The 19788-nt window shown below is 44.7% G+C and overlaps 2 protein-coding genes across 4 annotated transcripts in view; both read right to left on the reverse strand.

The window, feature by feature from the left end:
* Positions 1 to 443: 443 nt before the first annotated feature.
* PNPT1 (polyribonucleotide nucleotidyltransferase 1) overlaps positions 444 to 19788 on the reverse strand; it is a 38779-nt gene continuing 19434 nt past the window's right edge. For 2 of the 3 annotated variants that reach the window (XM_083494339.1, XM_083494340.1), the window contains exons 15-28: positions 19254 to 19290; positions 16493 to 16559; positions 16319 to 16408; positions 15317 to 15370; positions 15105 to 15214; positions 14072 to 14143; positions 13908 to 13971; positions 10283 to 10366; positions 9198 to 9281; positions 7637 to 7743; positions 7274 to 7329; positions 4068 to 4146; positions 3042 to 3089; positions 444 to 764 (exon numbers count right to left, since the gene is read on the reverse strand). In XM_083494339.1, coding sequence (XP_083350465.1) covers positions 609 to 764; positions 3042 to 3089; positions 4068 to 4146; positions 7274 to 7329; positions 7637 to 7743; positions 9198 to 9281; positions 10283 to 10366; positions 13908 to 13971; positions 14072 to 14143; positions 15105 to 15214; positions 15317 to 15370; positions 16319 to 16408; positions 16493 to 16559; positions 19254 to 19290 — 1108 coding nt within the window. In that variant the 3' untranslated portion in view covers positions 444 to 608. Of the gene's footprint in view, positions 765 to 3041; positions 3090 to 4067; positions 6046 to 7210; positions 7330 to 7636; positions 7744 to 9197; positions 9282 to 10282; positions 10367 to 13907; positions 13972 to 14071; positions 14144 to 15104; positions 15215 to 15316; positions 15371 to 16318; positions 16409 to 16492; positions 16560 to 19253; positions 19291 to 19788 lie in introns of all 3 variants that reach the window. The other variant, XR_014523544.1, reaches the window with a different exon arrangement.
* EFEMP1 (EGF containing fibulin extracellular matrix protein 1) overlaps positions 10306 to 19788 on the reverse strand; it is a 142802-nt gene continuing 133319 nt past the window's right edge. Inside the window, exon 13 of the transcript XR_014523576.1 lies at positions 10306 to 11856. The gene's annotated coding sequence lies outside the window, so the exon portion shown is untranslated. The remainder of the gene's footprint in view (positions 11857 to 19788) is intronic.

The following is a 19788-nucleotide window of genomic DNA, read 5'->3' on the forward strand; positions in this document are numbered from 1 at the left end:
AAAGTTGTGTTGCGCAGTTTGCTCCATTTTATAGCAGTCAGTCCCATCGTCACTAGTTTCTAATGGGAAAGATGAACATAAACTTGTATTGAAAGGGTTTCAAAGCAAAGCCTACCGCAGAGTTAAATAGATCACGGAGGTCATTTTCTACTATGCGAGAGAATGAGCTGTTTGGATATTTTAAAGACATTCTTGCAAGCCAAACAATATACAGAAGACAGCTGAGTGTGCACACACACAAATGTATCTTCAACACACCTCTTGAGCAACAAAAGGTGTTAAGCAGTAGGCAGTTTTCTTTTCTTATTGTCTGGAAACAGTCCAGCTACTTGGAAGTGTTGTTTCAAGTTTTACATAATTTACAGAGGTGTTGCTATGGGCATGTTTTTCAAAAGGAAAAAAAATCTATGAGGGGAAAAGAAAAAGAATCAAACGACAGAAAATGAACTGATATCCACTGATCTTTATACAAAATTTAAAATATTTCTCTGTGTGGTATACAAACCTGCATGATAAGAACTTGTCATTTCACAACAATTTAGTCTCTTGTCAGAGGGTCACAGCATTGATAGGTCCAGAAAGATTTCTACACTTCCGAATAAAAGTTGCTACGATGTTGAACTAGCAGGCTCTAGAACGGCACCTCCCACGACTATATTGCTCTTGTCACTCAGTGTTTTAACCACTGTTGTAGCTGGAGACTGAAGCACTTTCCTCGAAAGCCTCATTCTGCCGTCAGTAGGATCACGCCCAAAATATTTCACCTGTTCATTGGGAAGAAATGGAATTGATAGTCTGTAAGGGGATTTGACACTTCAGTATAAAAGTTTAAACACCTTAATTGTTTTTTAAAAAAATCCTATTTTTAACTATTTGCTTTTACAATATAGGCAGGCAGTATTAATAATAACAGGGTATGACTGAAAGCCTCAATAGTGAAAAGGCTTCCCTTTCTTTTCTACTAATAACATCTGAGGATTCCCTGCGGCCGCACTAAGCAATTTCAGAAAACCAGAAATACCTTGTGCAGAAAGACTTTTGTGGGTGTGCCATCGCAAGTGCATAAAGGCCTTGTGGTCCCATTTTTGTTAATTTCTGTTTTGGACCATGGAGAGCGTTGACTTTGGCCTCGTTCACCCTGAGCTTTGAACCACATTACGAACCTTGGTTACAACCTTTGGTTTGTGTAGAAAGAGCCTGGGTTCAGACAACACATTAAGCCAAACCATGGCTTGCAGCAAAACAACCAGGAGGAGCTAAGCAGCTAGAATCTTCAATCCAAGAGCCTACACCTTTGCTCATTCACACTATGCCACACTTTGGTTGAGCGTGATGTCCAAACCGAGCCTTTGCGATGTATTGTAGATTCCGGTGTATTAGGTGACTGGGCGTATAAGACGACCCCCAACTTTTGGTGTTCAGTTTTAGAGTTATAGCGTTTGAGCGCCGCCCGGGGCAGAGCGCGCACCCCTCCGCTGCCTCTGCCGTCACAGCAGCAGCAGCCCAAGGCGAGGTGTTTGGAGGGCCGGCGAGTAAGTGCCATGCTTGGAAGGATTTTCCGTGTCCCCTTCTTTGGGGGAGGGAGGAGGAGCGACAGCAGAAGGGGCGCCTCTGCTCACTGGCTCCCTCTCCTCCTTCCCAACGCGTATAAGGTAAAGGTAAAGGGACCCCTGACCATTAGGTCCAGTTGTGGCCGACTCTGGGGTTGCGGTGCTCATCTCGCTTTATTGGCCGAGGGAGCCGGCGTACAGCTTCCGGGTCATGTGGCCAGCATGACTAAGCCGCTTCTGGCGAACCAGAGCAGCGCACGGAAACGCCATTTACCTTCCCGCCGGACCGGTACTTATTTATCTACTTGCACTCTGACTTGCTTCCAAACTGCTAGGTTGGCAGGAGCAGGGACCGAGCAACGGGAGCTCACCCCATCGCAGGGATTCGAACCGCCAACCTTCTGATTGGCAAGTCCTAGGCTTTGTGGTTTAACCCACAGCGCCACCCGCGTCCCTTCCCAACGCGTATACCCGGCGTATAAGACGACCCCCGACTTTTGAGGTGATATCCCATGGATAAAAAGTCGTCTTGTATGCCGGAACATACGGTATGTACATGGACCTGTGGGATTGTATGAGACAAGAATATATACCTATCAACCCCCCTTTTCCCATAGTCCTGTTTTCAAGTGGGGCTTCACCTAACAGGATGTTCCTACATACAAACACACTGCGCACAGACAACAGTTCTAGCTTAGGGGGTTGGACCAGATGATTCCCATAGTCCCTTCCAACTCTAGAATTCTTTGATTCTCCCCCAACAGACCAGTTTTCTATGTGCGGAGGATCATTTAATAAGAACAAGGCCCTCTCGCAGTTGGAAACAGTGCACCTCAGAAACAGGCCTTCCACCTCAGGCAGACCCTGTCCCAAGTGGAAATGCAGAAGGACAGACCTACTGTCAAGCCAGAGGGATATGAAAAATGAAAATTCCCCCCAATATTGAGTCAGTTTACTAGCCAGCTACTATTTATAGTCACCAGTGACCCACTTCCCTCCTCTGAATCCTCTGGCAAGCGCAGAAGAGTTAGGAGAAAGGAAGGGAGGGGTCTTCTCTAATTTGCACTAATGTATGGAGAACGAGAACATTTGTCCCACTTCTGGGAAGAGATCCCTGCTGTTTTCTCACCTTATCTGAAGCACAGTGCGAATGGGAGCTCTGGGGAGGGGAATCTGTGCTTCAGTGCTTTACATGCCAGAGAGCCAGGAGAATTTATCCCTGGCAAGAGGATTTGTGGACACCTGAACAGGCACACACTCTCATCCCAAACAATCCCACTTTGCCCCCGCATGTGCATTATAAGGACTGTACATGAACAGCAGAAATCACATAGCATAGCAGAGATCTATTACGTACTGTAACCTAATGAAATGCTAGCTGCGCAAAAGGAACAGTTTACGGATGGTGTCCATTGAGTTTACATACACATTAGCCTTCTTAGACAATTGAAAAACACCTAGAGGATGTTCATATATTGGTTTAAAGTTTACCTGGATTTCTTGGCCAACTTCTAATCCAAGAGCACTAGGATGTTTAATCTAGAACAGAGGGTCAATATCATTATTTTTATCCAATTATTTGCCAGAAAATCCTACTCTCCTGGGGCATGAATTATTCTTCTTTTACCTTTCCATCTTCCATTTGCTTGGTGTTAACATGTAACTGCAAAATTCTCTAAGTGGCCACCATGGTCAGAATGACCCATTCATGTGACAGTAATAGCACAGATCAATGGGGCCAAACCTTAAAGATACAGTGGTACCTCGGGTTTAGTACTTAATTCGTTCCAGAGGTCCGTACTTAACCTGAAACTGTTCTTAACCTGAAGCACCACTTTAGCTAATGGGGCCTCCTGCTGCTGCTGCTGCACTGCCGGAGCACAATTTCTGTTCTCATCCTGAAGCAAAGTTCTTAACCTGAAGCACTATTTCTGGGTTAGCGGAGTCTGTAACCTGAAGCGTATGTAACCCGAGGTACCACTGTAATGGGTGAGATGGAACATAGCACGTGCAGGTGCCCCCTCACACAACTGGGCTTCTCCATCATCTCCTCCCCTCTGCAGTCCCTCACACACTCTAGAGCAGTGTTCCCCCACCTTGGGCCTCCAGCTGTTTTTGGACTACAATTCCCATCATCCTTGACCACTGGTCTTGCTAGCGAGGGATGATGGGAGTTGTAGTCCAAAAACAGCTGGAGGCCCAAGGTTGGGGAACACTGCTCTTGAGGACCATTTGGAGCAGATCTGGGGCAGGGCGGTGGGTCTGGGATGGTGGTGGAAAGAAAGGAAATGAAAAGTTCCACAGTATCAGCAGGTGGTCATGGCTCGATATTGGCTGTAAACTTACTAGTTCGGTGGCTCCTGCCTCAAATGACTCTTCTGATAAGCATGGCCAAGAGGCAGACTTCCTGACCTACTAGCATAGCTTCCTGAGCACCACATCTCCACAGTAATGGCCCAGGAAATAGCAAAAGCACCAAAGCACAACTCAGCCACTACTGAAGGAAAAAATAAATACCTTTCTTTGATCCAGCTGAGAGTTGTGAAGTAGAACGGGAGTCATGTTTGGGTACAATTTTACCATCACCCCAATATCTCTGCATTAAAAAAAGAAGAAGAGTAGAACTTGCTTTACGTCAACAGAATGTGATGAGAGGGCTTGTGTTGAACAATATATCCTTACTTAGATGAAGCTAAGCCTGTTCCACACATTCCTCTATTCTTGGCAGGATAAAAGAACCACCTTATTTTCTGCAGGCTTGTTTTCTTTACTTATTCTCTAACCTTTTCTGAAGTGCACAAAAAAATATATGCTTTGCAGTCCTTATCTCAATAGTTTTGTGGACATCTTAATCTCCATTCTTATGCAGTAAGGCTGGTAAGAATGTGGATAGGGGGGTCAGTATTAAATCACATTTAATAAAATAATAATAATAATAATAATAATAATAATAATAATAATAATAATTTATTATACCCCGCATCTGGCTGAGTTTCCTCAGCCACTCTGGGTGGCTCCCAATCGAGTATGAAAACAATACATTAAATATTAAAAACTTCCCTAAATAGGGCTGCCTTCAGATGTCTTTTAAAAATAGGATAGTTGCTTATTTCCTTGGCATCTGATGGGAGGGCGTTCCACAGGGTGGGCGCCACTACCAAGAAGGCCATCTGTCTGGTTCCCTGTAAGCTCACTTCTCACAATGAGGGAACCACCAGAAGGCCCTCGGAGCTGGATCTCAGTCTCCGGGCTGAACGATGGGGATGGAGACGCTCCTTCAGGTATACACTCCTTCAGGTAACACTTTGAATTGTGCTCGGAAACGTACTGGGAGCCAATGCAGATCTCTCAGGACCAGTGTTATATGGTCCTGGCAGCCACTCCCAGTCACCAGTCTAGCTGCCGCATTCTGGATTAATTGCAGTTTCCGGGTCACCTTCAAAGGTAGCCCCACGTAGAGCGCATTGCAGTAGTCCAAGCAGGAGATAACCAGAGCATGCACCACTCTGGCAAGACAGTCTGCAGGCAGGTAGGGTCCCAGCCTGCGTACCAGATGGAGCTGGTAGACAGCTGCCCTGGACAAAGAATTAACCTGTGCCTCCATGGATGGCTGTGAGTCCAAAATGACTCCCAGGCTGCGCACCTGATCCTTCAGGGGCACAGTTACCCCATTCAGGATCAGGGAGTTCCCCACACCTGCCTGCCCCGTCCCCCCAAAACAGTACTTCTGTCTTGACAGGATTCAACCTCAATGTGTTAGCTGCTATCCATCCTCCAACCGCCTCCAGGCACTCATTCAGTGCCTTCACTGGTTCTGATTTAAATGAGAGATGGGGCTGGGTGTCATTTGTATTCTGATTTAAGGGTCTGGGAGGGAGTTGTGGAATGATGCACTCCCTCAGGTCTGTTGCACACAACTGCCTTTATATATGGGCAACAGCAGTTGTGCAATTCCAGATTCACTTTTTAAAAATATAATTAAACGGCTGGATAGGGTGCAGAATCAGGTCAGTTATGAGGTGAGGGAGGTATCAGACTAAACAGAAGCTGCATCAAGACGTTTACAAATCACTGCACTTGTATTTAACTTTAAAATGACCTATTTTTAAACATACCATATTTTTCTGTGTATAAGGCTAGGTTTTCCCCTCCAAAAAAATTAGGTTTAAAATAGGATCTCGTCTTATACACGGGTAGTGCTGAGGGGTGTTTTCTTAATTTGGAGCCCCCCAAAATAGGAGGCGTCTTATACATGGGAAAATACGGTAATCCTTCAAATGAAGCAAAAATATTAGTCTTCACCACCATTTTCAGATTTGTGTTCATGATGTTTGTAGGCATATATAAAATATACATTATATACTCAAGCTAAGCATGGAATATTTGCTTATATAAAACACACACACTCAAGGTAATGTACATTGTTCTCCTTCCTCCATGTTTAATCCTCAAAACAACCCTGTGAAATAGGCTGGAGTCAGAGGCAATGACTAGCCTAATACAGTGGTGCCTCGCAAGACGAAATTAATTCGTTCCGCAAGTCTCTTCGTCTTGCGGTTTTTTCGTCTTGCGATGCACGGTTTCCCATAGGAATGCATTGAAAATCAATTAATGCGTTCCTAGGGAAACCACCTTCAGACCAGTCTGTCCCCGGACCTCTTCTGAAGGCTGGGGGGGGGGGGACAAGGGCTTTTCTTCCCACCCCCAGCATTTTAAAAAACCCTGGGACAGCAGAGGACTTCTCCGCTGTCCGGGGCGATCTTAAAATGCTGGCGGGCGGCATTTTAAAATCGCCCCGGACAGCGGAGGACTTCTCCGCTGTCCGGGGTGATTTAAAAGCCCCTGGGAAGGCAGGCAGGGGGACAAAGACTTTCGCCCCCTGCCCGCCTTCAGAAGGTGTTCCCGCCCCCCGCCCCGCTTAGGAACAGCGTTCCGAAGTGGGGCGGCTGGGGCAGGTGTCCCCGCCCCCCCTCCCCACTTCAGAACAGCGTTCCGAAGTGGGGCGGCTGAGGCAGGTCTTCCCGCCCCCCCTCCCCGCTTCGGAACAGCGTTCCGAAGTGGGGCGGCTGGGGCAGGTCTTCCCGCCCCCCCTCCCCGCTTCGGAACAGCGTTCCGAAGTGGGGCGGCTGGGGCAGATGTCCCCGCCCCCCTCCCCGCTTCGGAACAGTGTTTTAAAATGCTGGGGGTCGGGAGCGAAGCGCTGCCGACCCCCAGCATTTTAAAACCTTCCCGGGACACGGGGAGATTTTAAAATGCTGGGGGTCGGGAGCGAAGCGCTGCTGACCCCCAGCATTTTAAAACCTCCCCGGGACCCCCTGCTGCTTTCCCCGGAGTGCTTTTAAACGCGGGCGGCTGGGAAGGAATCCCTTGGCCCCCCGCCGGACTTCAAAAGAGCTTCGGGAAGTCCGGCGGGGGGCCAAGGGATTCCCTCCCAGCTGCCCGCATTTAAAAGCACTCCGGGGAAAGCAGCGAAGTGCGCTGCTTTCCCCGAGCGCTTCTAAATGCGCTGCGCTTCCCCGCTGTCCCAGAGATTTCCCTATGGGCTTTCGTCTTGCGAAGCAAGCCCATAGGGAAATTCGTTTTGCGAAGCGCCTCCAAAACGGAAAACCCTTTCGTCTAGCGGGTTTTCCGTCTTGCGAGGCATTCGTCTTGCGGGGTACCACTGTATTACCCAGTGAGCTTAGTGGATCATTAATCATTATAACCTGATGAGTTTCTCTTACCTCAGTTCTGTTATTGTGGCTGTATAAATAGCTCCAAATTCCAACTGATAGTCCTGCTATAAGAAAGAAACCAGAAAGAGATGAATGACTAGTTCCGCAAAACCAAGGAGTCTGGAATTTGTGTGTGTGATTCGGCACAGGACCTGCTGCTCGATGAAAAATGCAAAGTTTGCACTGGGCACCAACAAGCCCCTTCTAATAGCTCTATGGATTGTGGCCATCATATCTTAGTTATATGTTTTAGCACACCCTATCTAATAGGCTTAAGGCAGCAGGAAAAGCAGCCGTACCTATATTAAGAGATGGATCTTGATACATGAAGCATATGCACAATATATCAAAGTCCTTAAAATATGCACTTACATCATCTTTGCAGATTTCGGTAATAAATTCTCGTGCTTCATGCATAGCGGACGGCGTTGGAGCAAATACAGAAAAGGTCTCTTCGTCTATTTGGCTAACGGTTACCCCTGCAGGATAAAAAATGTGGATAAAATCAATACTGCTGTAAAAAAAGAAAAGAAGAAAAGATTGGGTGGTTTTGTACAGGAATTGTTAAGTGACTCAACACACTGGTGCTAGAGATGTGTAGGAATCAAGGGGTGAAAACATAATGCCCAAATCATCAACGTAAGATCAAGAGGAAGGAGCAGACAGATTTCAGACTTGTTGGATCTACTCTGCAGATTCTGAGCCTAGGAATTCGTTCTCCGTTCCACAACGGAGCTGAACTCACAGTCCTTATGGAAGAAAATTCCACTCTTGCTCGCTGCCTCTCACCAGCCTACATATCAGTGGGAAAGTAATCTTGCTGCAGCTGGGTGTCAGAAATCTCCGTGCTAATCTACTGCAAAGAGATCTGCCAGTAGGTCCCAATGCACCCTCTTACTCATCTCTGCTAATGAATGAATTCTCCTCCACGTTCACTATAATGAAGGATGCCAATGCCATCCGGATCTCCTGCAGGAAACTGAAGCCAACTAGCTTAAGGAAACTCTGGCAGGTATTGGCTGTTGTTAAGGTTAACGGCAGGAAGTGCAAAATAGAGAAAGTTTTCATGAGAAAGGGAAAGAGTCTACAGCATGGGTAGGCAAACTAAGGCCCGGGGGCCAGATCCGGCCCAATCGCCTTCCAAATCCGGCCCGGGAATCGGCGTGTTTTCACATGAGTAGAAGGTGTCCTTTTATTCAAAATGCATCTCTGGGTTATTTGTGGGGCATAGGAATTTGTTCTTTTTTTTTTCTTTTTCAAAATATAGTCTGGCTCCCCCCACAAGGTCTGAGGGACAGTGGATCGGCCCCCTGCTAAAAAAGTTTGCTGACCCCTGGTCTACAGGTATGTTTAGCCTGGAAAGAGGAGACTGGGTGGAGATACAATAGCCACCTTCAAATACCTGTCACGTTGAAGATGGAGCAAGCTTGTTTCTCCTGCACCGGAGGGTAGGACCTAAACCAATGGCTTCAAGTTTCAAGAAAGGTGATCCCAACTAAGCAGCAGTACAAATTTTAATATTGGTAAGAGCTTTTTGACAGCAGAAGAGACTCCCTTGAGAGGTTGTGGACTCTCCTTCCTTGGCAGTTTTTAAGCAGATGTTGGATGGTCATCTGTCAGGGATGCTTTAGTTGGGATTCCTGCCATCACAGGGGGTTGGATTAGATGACCCTCGTGGTCCTTTCCAACTCTACAATTCTATGATTCTCGTCTACATTTCATTTGCACTAAGAGAAAGCACACGGCCACCAGAAAACAAAAAACTTTATTCGTATCCCTGCTTTTAGTCTGCATTATCAACTTTGTGAGTACAGCTATATATGCAAAGCGTTCCTCCCTATAGAGAAAGGCATGTGCTTCAATTTTGGGGAAGGAGAACAGGATAATTTAATAAATTCGCAAACGTACACATCAAAAATCAATGAAGACTCACCAGTTTCAGCTTGAAGTTTTTTTAAATTATAACCTCCAGGGCCAACAAATCTCGCCCTTTTTGATAATGGCACCTGAACATTTTCTGAAATGCAAAGAGTTTTAAGTGAGAAATTTGTTGCAATAATAGGATCAAGGGATTTCCACACCCACCCACACAATACTTTTATCCTGACTGTACGTAAACATGTTAATATTTTTAGAGACTTAAAATATCGTGGCATCGTTCTGGAACTCATTTTCTCCAATGGGAATAAAAGTTCCATCCATGGGACACCCCTACCAGTAGATGAGGGGAGGTGAACTCCTCTGATTTCCCATGTAACGCCCTTCTGCCCCACAAAAATCATTTGGAGTGTATATGAGAATGCAGGAGGAATCAGGAAAAGCGACCTTTCTTCTTTCTGCCAGCAGGATCCTGTTAGATCAAAAGCCCTTCCATGAATAGAAGGGAATTCAGGACCTAAACTATTATCTTAAAGACGTAACTTTTCAGCTCAAAAGATGCCATCACTTTATGGTAGCCTTGTAAGTTAAAATTCATTAGTTCACAAAAAATGGGAGGGGCGGTGGCTTTGCCATACTAGCAGTCTGAAATGAAGTATAAACAAAATTTACCCTGAATTTACAAATGTTTACTCCTTTCCTGATCACCTGAAGGTGATTCTTACTTGCCAGATATAACCAGCTAAGTTGATGTTTACAAACCAGCATTATTTACCTTATTTTAGACGTGGGATGAAGCCTTTAATAGTACTGTATCCTGAACAAATTTTTAACATGCTTATGTGACTTTTGTTATGGAATTTCTCCTTTCGTTGTAGCTCCTTTCAGGACTTTTGTAGTGGGAAGTGAAATAGACATTTAAGAAACCTAAGCCTATACTGAATTAGGAATTAACTTGAAAGAAAGGTTCTAATCTAAAAAGCAATGTATGCATAGCCTGACAACTATGGGCTGTATCCTTGACCACCAACCACTGTTCTTAGAAAGAATGGTTTGCACACCTGCGAGAACTTTGGCCGTCGAACTGCACTCCCCACCCCACCGCTCAGAACATGTAGAGTTAATTACAAATGCTATTACCTACAAGTGGTCCGTTCTCTTTTCTGCTCGCTCTAGGTTTTGCAATCGTTTTGTTCATAATTTGCAATATTTCTCTCTTTGCCACTAAGGGAGAAAAACACACACACACACAAAAACCCCTTCTAGTTTAAATATAGAACACACATGTTAAATGCTTTCATTTTTTTAAAAAATCTCTATTTTGTTGCAAGGAAACCTTCCTTTCTTCCCTAATGCTTCTAACATGACTAATCAAGCAAAACCTTTGCACGCAGCAGCACAGCGAGGGTTTGAGGCACTTTCGGGGAGCTGCATTGTTCAATAAAAGAGCAGAATTCTTTCCAGTTTTATGCTTCATAAAGGCATTTAGGGCAGCAGATCTTCTGTCTAGCGCTGTGCATTATTTCCAGCGCGTTTTAAAAAGCCCTACATCTCCCTCCCCCAGGTGAAGCACATTACACCACAGAGCACTTAAATCACTGTGCAATAATGAATCCTTATTCCATTGGTGTAAACTTTTGCTGGTACAGTGGCACCTCGGGTTACATACGCTTCAGGTTACATACGCTTCAGGTTACAGACTCCGCTAACCCAGAAATAGTACCTCGGGTTAAGAATTTTACTTCAGGATGAGAACCGAAATCGTGCTCCGGCGGTGCAGTGGCAGCTGGAAGCCCCATTAGCTAAAGTGGTGCTTCAGGTTAAGAACAGTTTCAGGTTAAGTACGGACCTCCGGAACGAATTAAGTACTTAACCTGAGGTACCACTGTATTGTATTGACCGTGCGTGTGTGACTTCTGAAGCTGATTCTTGGGATACAAAAACACAACACCCAGTGCAATCACAAGTTCATCTAAATTATGGGCCACCATATGTTATTTAGGTAGAAACCACCCTCCACCCTCAAATTTATTTCAATGAACACCTTGCTTGGAATTGGTCACATTTGCTTATGTCACACGGAACGCTTTCTCTAACACACGGCTTTTCTGCAAGCAAGCTAGCAGATGGAAAGAAATCAAAATTGCTTTTCTGAGAAAAATGAGAGCAAGCCAGCTTTCTTTTTCAGAAACAGAAGTCACGCTGGGTGGGCAGAGTTCACTGCCTATAAACAACAGTTTGGGAAGAAATATGGCTAAGATGTAAGCCAAAGAGTATCAAAGCAGATGATGCAGTTGTGAATTCACAAGGTGTTTTCCCCATACCAGCCTTCACCAACATGGTGCCCTCCAGATGTTTCTGACCATAGCTCCCCAGCCAGCATGAGGCAGATGGGAACTGCAATCCAGAACCTCTGGAGGCAACAGGCTAGTGAAAGCTGCCCCATATGGAGTAAAGTTTGCAATGTTTAATTATTTCTAATTGGTAAATCAACTACAGTGGTATCTCGGGTTACATACGCTTCAGGTTACAGACTCTGCTAACCCAGAAATAGTACCTCGGGTTAAGAACTTTGCTTCAGGATGAGAACAGAAATCGCGCGGCGGCAGCGGGAGGCCCCATTAGCTAAAGTGGTGCTTCAGGTTAAGAACAGTTTCAGGTTAAGAACAGACCTCTGGAACGAATTAAGTACTTAACCCGAGGTACCACTGTATCTAAACCTTTATGCCAGCCTTTCTCAAATTTGGATTCCCAGATGTTGTTGGTCTACCACTCCCATCAGTCCTCACTGCTGCCCCTGCTGGCTATGGAAGATGGGAGTTGTAGTTCAACAACACAGAACCCAAAGTTTAGAAAGTCTGCTTCATATGCTGATTAGTCATGGTGGCTGCAACTTAAAGACATTCTTGGTTATTTTTTTGAGGCTATTCTGCTTAATATAATAATAATAATAATAATAATAATAATAATAATAATAATAATAATATATTATTTATACCTCACCCATCTGGCTGGGTTTCCTCAGCCACTCTGGGTGCCTTCCAACAAAATATTAAAAATACAATAAAACATCAGACATTAAAAACTTCCCTAAACAGGGCTGCCTTCAGATGCATTCCTTTAAGAAATGAAAACGATAACATGAAAAGGAAAATATTAAAGCTGGGCTTGCTGTCTAACAGTCAATGGTAGGTTTTGTTTATTAGATGCAAGATAACTCTTCATTCTCCTGCCAACCTAGCAGTTCGAAAGCACGTCAAAGTGCAAGTAGATAAATAGGTAGCGCTCCAGCGGGAAGGTAAACGCCGTTTCCGTGTGCTGCTCTGGTTCGACAGAAGCTGCTTAGACGTGCTGGCCACATGACCCGGAAGCTGTACGCCAACTCCCTCGGCCAATAAAGCAAGATGAGCGCTGCAACCCCAGAGTTGGTCACGACCGGACCTAATGGTCAAGGGTCCCTTTACCTAACTTTTCATTAGGACACCAAATTGAGGTCTCGCAGCATGCACATTAAAAAAACTGATCAGCCATTTTGCTTCGAGCAGGGATAGTTAACATGTGGCCCTCCACATATTGTTGGACTCTAGCTCTCATCAGCCCCAGACAGCATGGGCATGGTGAGGGACAATGGACAAAGTCCAGAACCATCTGGAGGGCCACAGGTTCCCCACCGCAGTTTAAAATGAAGTGACCCATAAGCTAAAAGCTCTTTTACAAAACTTAACATGAAGGATGAGGATCTCAGTATTATCATATTTTTATTTTTTAGATTGTGTCCAAGGAGTACCTTGGCTCCAAACAAATATATGCCCAGTGCATATCTTTCGTCTTCAAGTCTTTTATTACATTTTATTGCATATAGAAGCATTCTGAATAATGCATATTAGGTTAATAACCTCTCAAATATGCTGAATCCCTTTAATATTAAATATTTTTTCCTGCATATCATGAACCTGTCGCCTAACTTTTAAACACTGGAAAAAGAGACAACCAATTTACCTGGCACATAAGAAACCACACATTTTAACAATGAAATGATTTTTTTTTTATTCACACATCAAAATTATTCTTCTCACACCACTGAACTTCCTATGTCTAACAATGATTGCTTGTTACACCAACAATTTTAACCAGGCATCCTCAAAAGGCCAAAACCAGAAGAGCGATTTGTTAATTTATTATTTGTGCTCATAGTGCAATGTGTAGTTCACCAAATGGGCCTACAGCAGGTAGCAAAAATATGAAAATCGCTGAAGAAAAACACAAAAATGAACATTATCAAAGAAAAGGTGGTTTGACGTCCCAGGACTTTCAAATCGGGCAAAAGCATGTTTGTGGGCCTGAGGTTCTGCCTCTGGTATGTAGGGACAGAATGCACGCCGTTACAGAAGCTTTCAAGAGGCTTTTATTTAGAAGGCGTAACCTCAAAGAGCACCACCTAAATACAATAGTCAAGTCAGAGATTAAGGTGGGCACTGATAAGGATTTACAGGTTACAACGCTTCAGGTTACGAGCTCCGCTATCCCGGAAGTAGTTGCGAACTTTGCCGCAGGATGAGAACGGAAATAGCGCTGCAGCGGGAGGCCCCATTAGCGAAAGTGCACCTCAGGTTAAGAACAGATTCGAGTTAAGAACAGACCTCCGGAACGAATTAAGTTCGTAACCCGAGGTACCACTGTACTGTTCTAATAGGGCTGATTGTCCATTTCACAGGAAATTATTAAAACAGCAGTGAAAATCAAACGCCATGCGCTCTACACTCACCTGTGGCTTGCTGAATCGCTTCCATCACAATTTTTAGGGGTATCCCTGGCAGCTTGATATCAGCCTAATGATACACAAGTGAAAAAGTTAAAATCATGATCAACGGCATCGTTTTTTTCTGGAACAGAGGTTTATTTCAATTTAAGAGGATTGGAGGAGGATACCTGTAAGGCAGTGATTCCTTTATTCGTTCCAGCCATTTTGAAGTCCATATCACCATGATAATCCTCTATTCCCTGCAGAAAATAAATATATTCCAAATGTCTTTCCAAGACCACAGAGGTTCTACTCACAGACCCCCAAAAAACAACATCCTAGCCCTGAACATAATAAAGGGATTCTACCACAATAGGTTGAAACAATTCCTACATTTTGGCTGCAACCACAAAACCTATACTTGCAACATATTTTCGCAGACAGTCCCTGTCTGAGGAACCTTTAGCAGAAGTCCCCTAATTATAGTTTCATGGTTTCCTTGGAAAAAGTCAGATAACAAAGTAGGGGTATTTTTTAGAAGAGTTTGAATACAACTGCACTACAAGCTTAAGCTTATTTCAAGCCAATGAAAGTGGTAAGAATTCTATCAGAGAACACTAGCTCCATCAAAAGAACTATGATTTCCAAGATTTCAGGTAAGCAGACACAATTACTATATACCAATTCATGCATACATCTAATGCAGAGGTCTTCAACGTTTTTGAGTCCATGGGTCCCTTGACCAACTACATTCGTTCTGCTGCACCCCTGTGGGGCTCAGAAACCCAGTTGTGTCACACCCTTTTTAAAATACCCTCCCTTGTGGAGTGTTCCCTCAGCCTCCTCTCCTCCCCACTTTCATTGGGAGTCCTCTGGGCAGCCACTGCATCCACCACTGGTCTCTGAGCTGCCTCAGCTCCTGGCAACCAGCACCCCTGTCCAGCCACAGAGCCACCATTCGCCTGGGGAGCTTGTATCCAGGGCTGCTGCAACGAACAGCTGTGCAAGCCTTTTGGAGGCAGAGACGTGAGAGGGCATCAGAGGAGTCAGGGAAGGACAGAGGCCAGTGTTGCCCATGGCACCCCTGACCATCATTCAAGGCACCCCAGGGTACTTAACCTGAGGTACCACTGTAATTTACACATGTCACAGATAGGAGTTTTAAGCTAGAGTCCAGATCTTTTGAATACCGAGAAACAAGACTCAATTAGGATCTCTTACCAGAATGTCTGTTAGCAAGCGATAATCCTCAATGTCTCCATTTTTTTCAGAATTAGCCCTGGAAACCAAACCAACAGCAACACCTGCGACAGGAGACGATATTGGGACTCCTAACAATAAAAGAGAAATTATGCATTTCTGAGTTTTGGTGCCACTTCCACTGACCTATGCATAAACACATCCCAAAATATGAATTCTTCTTTGTGGAATACCTGCATCCATCAGTGCCAAACTCCCACCGCAAGCAGAAGCCATTGACGATGATCCTGGAAATAGAAACCACAAAATTATGCAATCAACCCTTTTTGAGTAGCCACTAAAATATATGATCTGCATATAAATAAGTTTCTTAGCAACACAAAAGACATGGACAACTGTTTGCCACTGTATGATTTATATTTCTCCCTGAGATAGGGAGTTTTCTTTCTAGATACAAGAAGCACTCGGTTTTTGGACCGTTTTGTTGCGGTTCAGAAATTTCAGCTAACATCTGCAACAGTAAATAGTCTAAAGATATGTGCTGAAATTATGGGGGAAAGAGTAAGGTAAAGGTAAAGGCACCCCTGACCATTAGGTCCAGTCGTGAACGACTCTGGGGTTGCGGCGCTCATCTTGCTTTATTGGCCGAGGCAGACAGCGTACAGCTTCCAGGTCATGTGGCCAGCATGACTAAGCCGCTTCTGGCGAACCAGAGCAGCACACGGAAATGCCGTTTACTTTCCTGCCGGAGCGGTCCCTATTTATCTACTTGCACTTTGACGTGCTTTCGAACTGCTAGGTTGGCAGGAGCAGGGACTGAGCAAAGGAAGCTCACCCCGTCGCGGGGATTCGAACCGCTGACCTTCTGATCGGCAAGTCCTAGGCTCTGTGGTTTAACCCACAGCGCCACCCGCGTCCCTGGGGGAAAGAGTAGGGGTTTCTCTAATGAAATACACAAATATTAGGCCAAAGCCCATTAGCTAATTCATGACCCCTTGCGCCTTCTAAAAAGGGGGGAAATCTCAAAAAGTAACAGGGGTGGACCTCATCCTTTGCCCTTCCCATTAGCCTTGTGATAAGGGCCCTGTCAGATTTCAAATCATAGGTGTGGGGCGAGTGGAGATAGTTTTATCAGCGCAAGCATTTCTGCTTGCGCGATGGAACGATCTGCTTAGCGGTAAGTTGAATTCCACCCACACATTCTGAGCAACAGTCAAATAATAAAAATCAAATACCATTTGACTCCAGTACTTCTGAAGTAACCCTTATTGTGAAAGGGAATTCACTGGGAATCACAGGCTTCAAAGCCTTCTCTGCAAGTGCACCTATAAGTAAAAAAATTATGTTGTGAATTACAAGGAGTAATTCAGTTTCAGTCTAGATATTCAGCTTCTTCTGTTCTTACTCACCGTGGCCGAGCTCTCGTCTATTCATGCCAGTAATTTTGCCAATCTCGTTAGTTGCGTATGGAGGAAACTGCAAAATTTTAATATATCAAGAGGGGGAGAAATTCAGTATAATGCTTATCTGATTGTCAGCATTCATTTCAAGGCAAACATCCTAGGAATTCACCCAAAAGGATAAAAATATGCTCATGCAATGAGTCATTTGCAGAGTTATTAATATGCTACCCTTTGGAATAATCTTCAGCCACATATTTTAAGTTGTACACTTTCACAGTCGTCACGAAAACAATATGACCTTTCAAAAAATAAACTATCTGGCTTATCCTATGCGGAGATATGCACACCTAATGAAAGCAACAATCTTAGGTAGATCAGAGTGAATACTTGAACTATAATTCAAAGTGATAAAACCTCCAGGCGTTTTATCAGTTAAAGTAGCTTTACTTAGAGTTGCTATACTATGCTGTACAAATGGAAGTTTGCATTAGTGCCTAATTTTAAGGTTTAGACACTTTTCAGGATCTTCTGTTTCAAAGTATGAAAGAGGTTTCTTTCGAAACCAAATCAAAACTCTCCAACATTTTTAAACACGTCTTAAAACTGCAGAAACCCAGCCAGATGGGTAGGGTACAAATAATAAATTATTATTAATTATTATTACTATGCTGAAGTTCAACCATTTTCCACAAAAATCTCTGTAGCTTCAGTACTCAAAAGTTTCACTATCAATAGACAAACTTAGTTGGTCTCTAAGGTGCTACTGGACTATATATATATATATATATATATATATATATATATATATATATATAAAAATTTGGATAAGCCAAGGGATGATTTACAAATTGTCCTCTTAATAAGAGAGGGTGGAAAATCAAAAAATTCCAGTGGATCAGGTTCCTTTGCGCAAGCAGCTGCAGAACATTTTCAGCTATCACCTATCTGGTTCTGCTGCTACTGTTATTACATTGGTACCTCGGAAGTCGAACGGAATCCATTCAGGGAGTCTGTTCAACTTCCAAAACATTTGGAAACCAAGGCGTGGCTTCCAATTGGCTGCAGGAAGCTCCTGCATCCAATCGGAAGCCACGTCAGACGTTCGGGTTCCAAAGAACGTTCACAACCCGGAACACTCACTTCCAGGTTTGCAGCGTTCAGGAGCCAAAACGTTCGACTCGCAAGGCATTCGGGATCCAAGGTACGACTGTATTTCCACCATCTACTACTGCTACATTTATATCTCACATTTTCTCCAATGAGCTGAAGGTAGAGCACAAGATTCTCCCCTACCTCATTTTATCCTTGGAACCCTATGAGGTAGGCTATGCTGAGAAACTGTGACTGGTCGAAGGTGAACTTCTTGGCGTAGAACTGAAACCTGGATTCCAAGGTCCTAGCTCAGCACTCTAAGCACTACACCCTACCAGTGTATGGTGTACTCACTCCAAACCTAATCTTCCCCTAATATCGATCTCTTTCTATCTCTCATACACACTCTGGTGTGTTTGAGAGACAGAGAGAGATTAGGAAGAGGCAATTATGGGTGCTTTAGCTGAGATGCGTGGATGCTTTAGCATTTCAGGGGATTGTACCAGATAACTCTTGGGGTCCTTTCCAATTCTACAGTTCTATGATCCTGAGATTAGGAGGAGGAGGAGGAGGAAGAGCAATCCTCCCATTCACCATATTTTTCGCTCTATAGGATGCACAGGACCATAGGAGGGGGAGAACAGGGGGAAAAAAATTCTCCCCCTCTCCGCTCAGCGCCCCTTCAGCAAAGTGGTAGGAGAAACGGAGCCCCTTCCATTTCTCCTCCCGCTTCGCTGAAGGGGTGCTGCGCAGAGAGGGAAAACTGTGCAGCGCCTCTCCAGTGAAGTGAAGCCTGGAGAGCAAGAGGGATCGGTGTGCACCGACCCCTCTCGCTCTCCAGGCTTCAGGCGGCTATCTGCAAGCCTTCGGAGCGCAGCGGGAACTCCTGCTGCGCTTCGAAGACTTGCGGATAGCTGCCCGAAGCCCCTGGAGATCAGTGGGAGTTCGCGCTGCGCTCCGGGGGCTTCGGGCGGCTTCAGCGAAAGCAACGCGAAGCCTCCGAAGCGCGGGGGGAGCTCTCCCTCTGCGCTTCGGAGGCTTCGTGTTGCTATCGCTGAAGCCAAGGAGCCTGCATTCGCTCCATAGGACGCACCCAGATTTCCCCTTCATTTTTGGAGGCGGAAAAGTGTGTCCTATAGAGCGAAAAATACGGTATTTGCTTTTGGACAGCAAAGCAACCAGCGAACACAGCTTGTCAGCAGCAGTCTCAACAAAGGTTCTCACCTATCCAAAAACGAGCAAGAAGCAAAGGTGTGAGTGAAAAGGAGCCTGTTTGTTTCAAATACCAGCGCTATTAAAGTCAGGGTGAGGGGAGAAGACGCTTTATTTATGGTACATATTCAGCTGCTTTTTTAATATTATTTTTTAAAGCACCCAAAGCAGTGTACGGTATTAAAATCACAAAACAATTAAAATAAATACATTATAGCACTGTGCAACTCTATACAACCCCTAAATACACCCTGACACCGCAAGATGGACGAACAGCAATTCCACATACAGCCTGTCTCCCTAAAGAAGGCTCCGAAGAGGCCTGCATGCAGCTTCCAGGCCTCAGGAACGGGCTCCAGGTATAAAGAAAGCAATTCGAGAACAGGCCCCTATGTTTTCACAGTAATTACTCCTAATAATTAAGCACAAATGCTTTTTAGGAAGCTGAAGTGAGTTCCCATACCTCGTAGTGGAGCATGAAGTTCTTCTCCTTTATTCCACTAAAAACAGAAACAAGTGTTACAAAGAACTAAATGAGCTGCAAGTAATTTACTTACATCAGGAACCCCTTGAACCTTCTGTCGACCCTGTCTCTCTCCGGAAGGGGACGGGTACAAATGAGGGGTAGGTTTCTGTAATACCTTAAATACTACAGTGGTGCCCCGCAAGACGAATGCCTCGCAAGACGGAAAACCCGCTAGACGAAAGGGTTTTCCGTTTTGAAGGTGCTTCGCAAAACGAATTTCCTATGGGCTTGCTTCGCAAGACGAAAATGCCTTGCGAGTTCCTGTGGGTTTTTTCCCCTCCCCCCCCTTTTTCTAAGCCGCTAATCAGCTGATCCGATCAGCAGATAAGCTGCTAAAAGCCGCTAATAGCGCTAATCCGTCAATGGGCTTGCTTCGCAAGACAAAAAAACCGCTAGACGAAGAGAATCACAGAACGGATTCTTTTCGTCTTGCGAGGCACCACTGTAAGGGAAATTCTTTTCCCGGGAAGGC

The sequence above is a fragment of the Podarcis liolepis genome (genome assembly GCF_965112155.1).
Source record: "Podarcis liolepis genome assembly, chromosome: 3".
Taxonomy (NCBI): domain Eukaryota; kingdom Metazoa; phylum Chordata; class Lepidosauria; order Squamata; family Lacertidae; genus Podarcis; species Podarcis liolepis.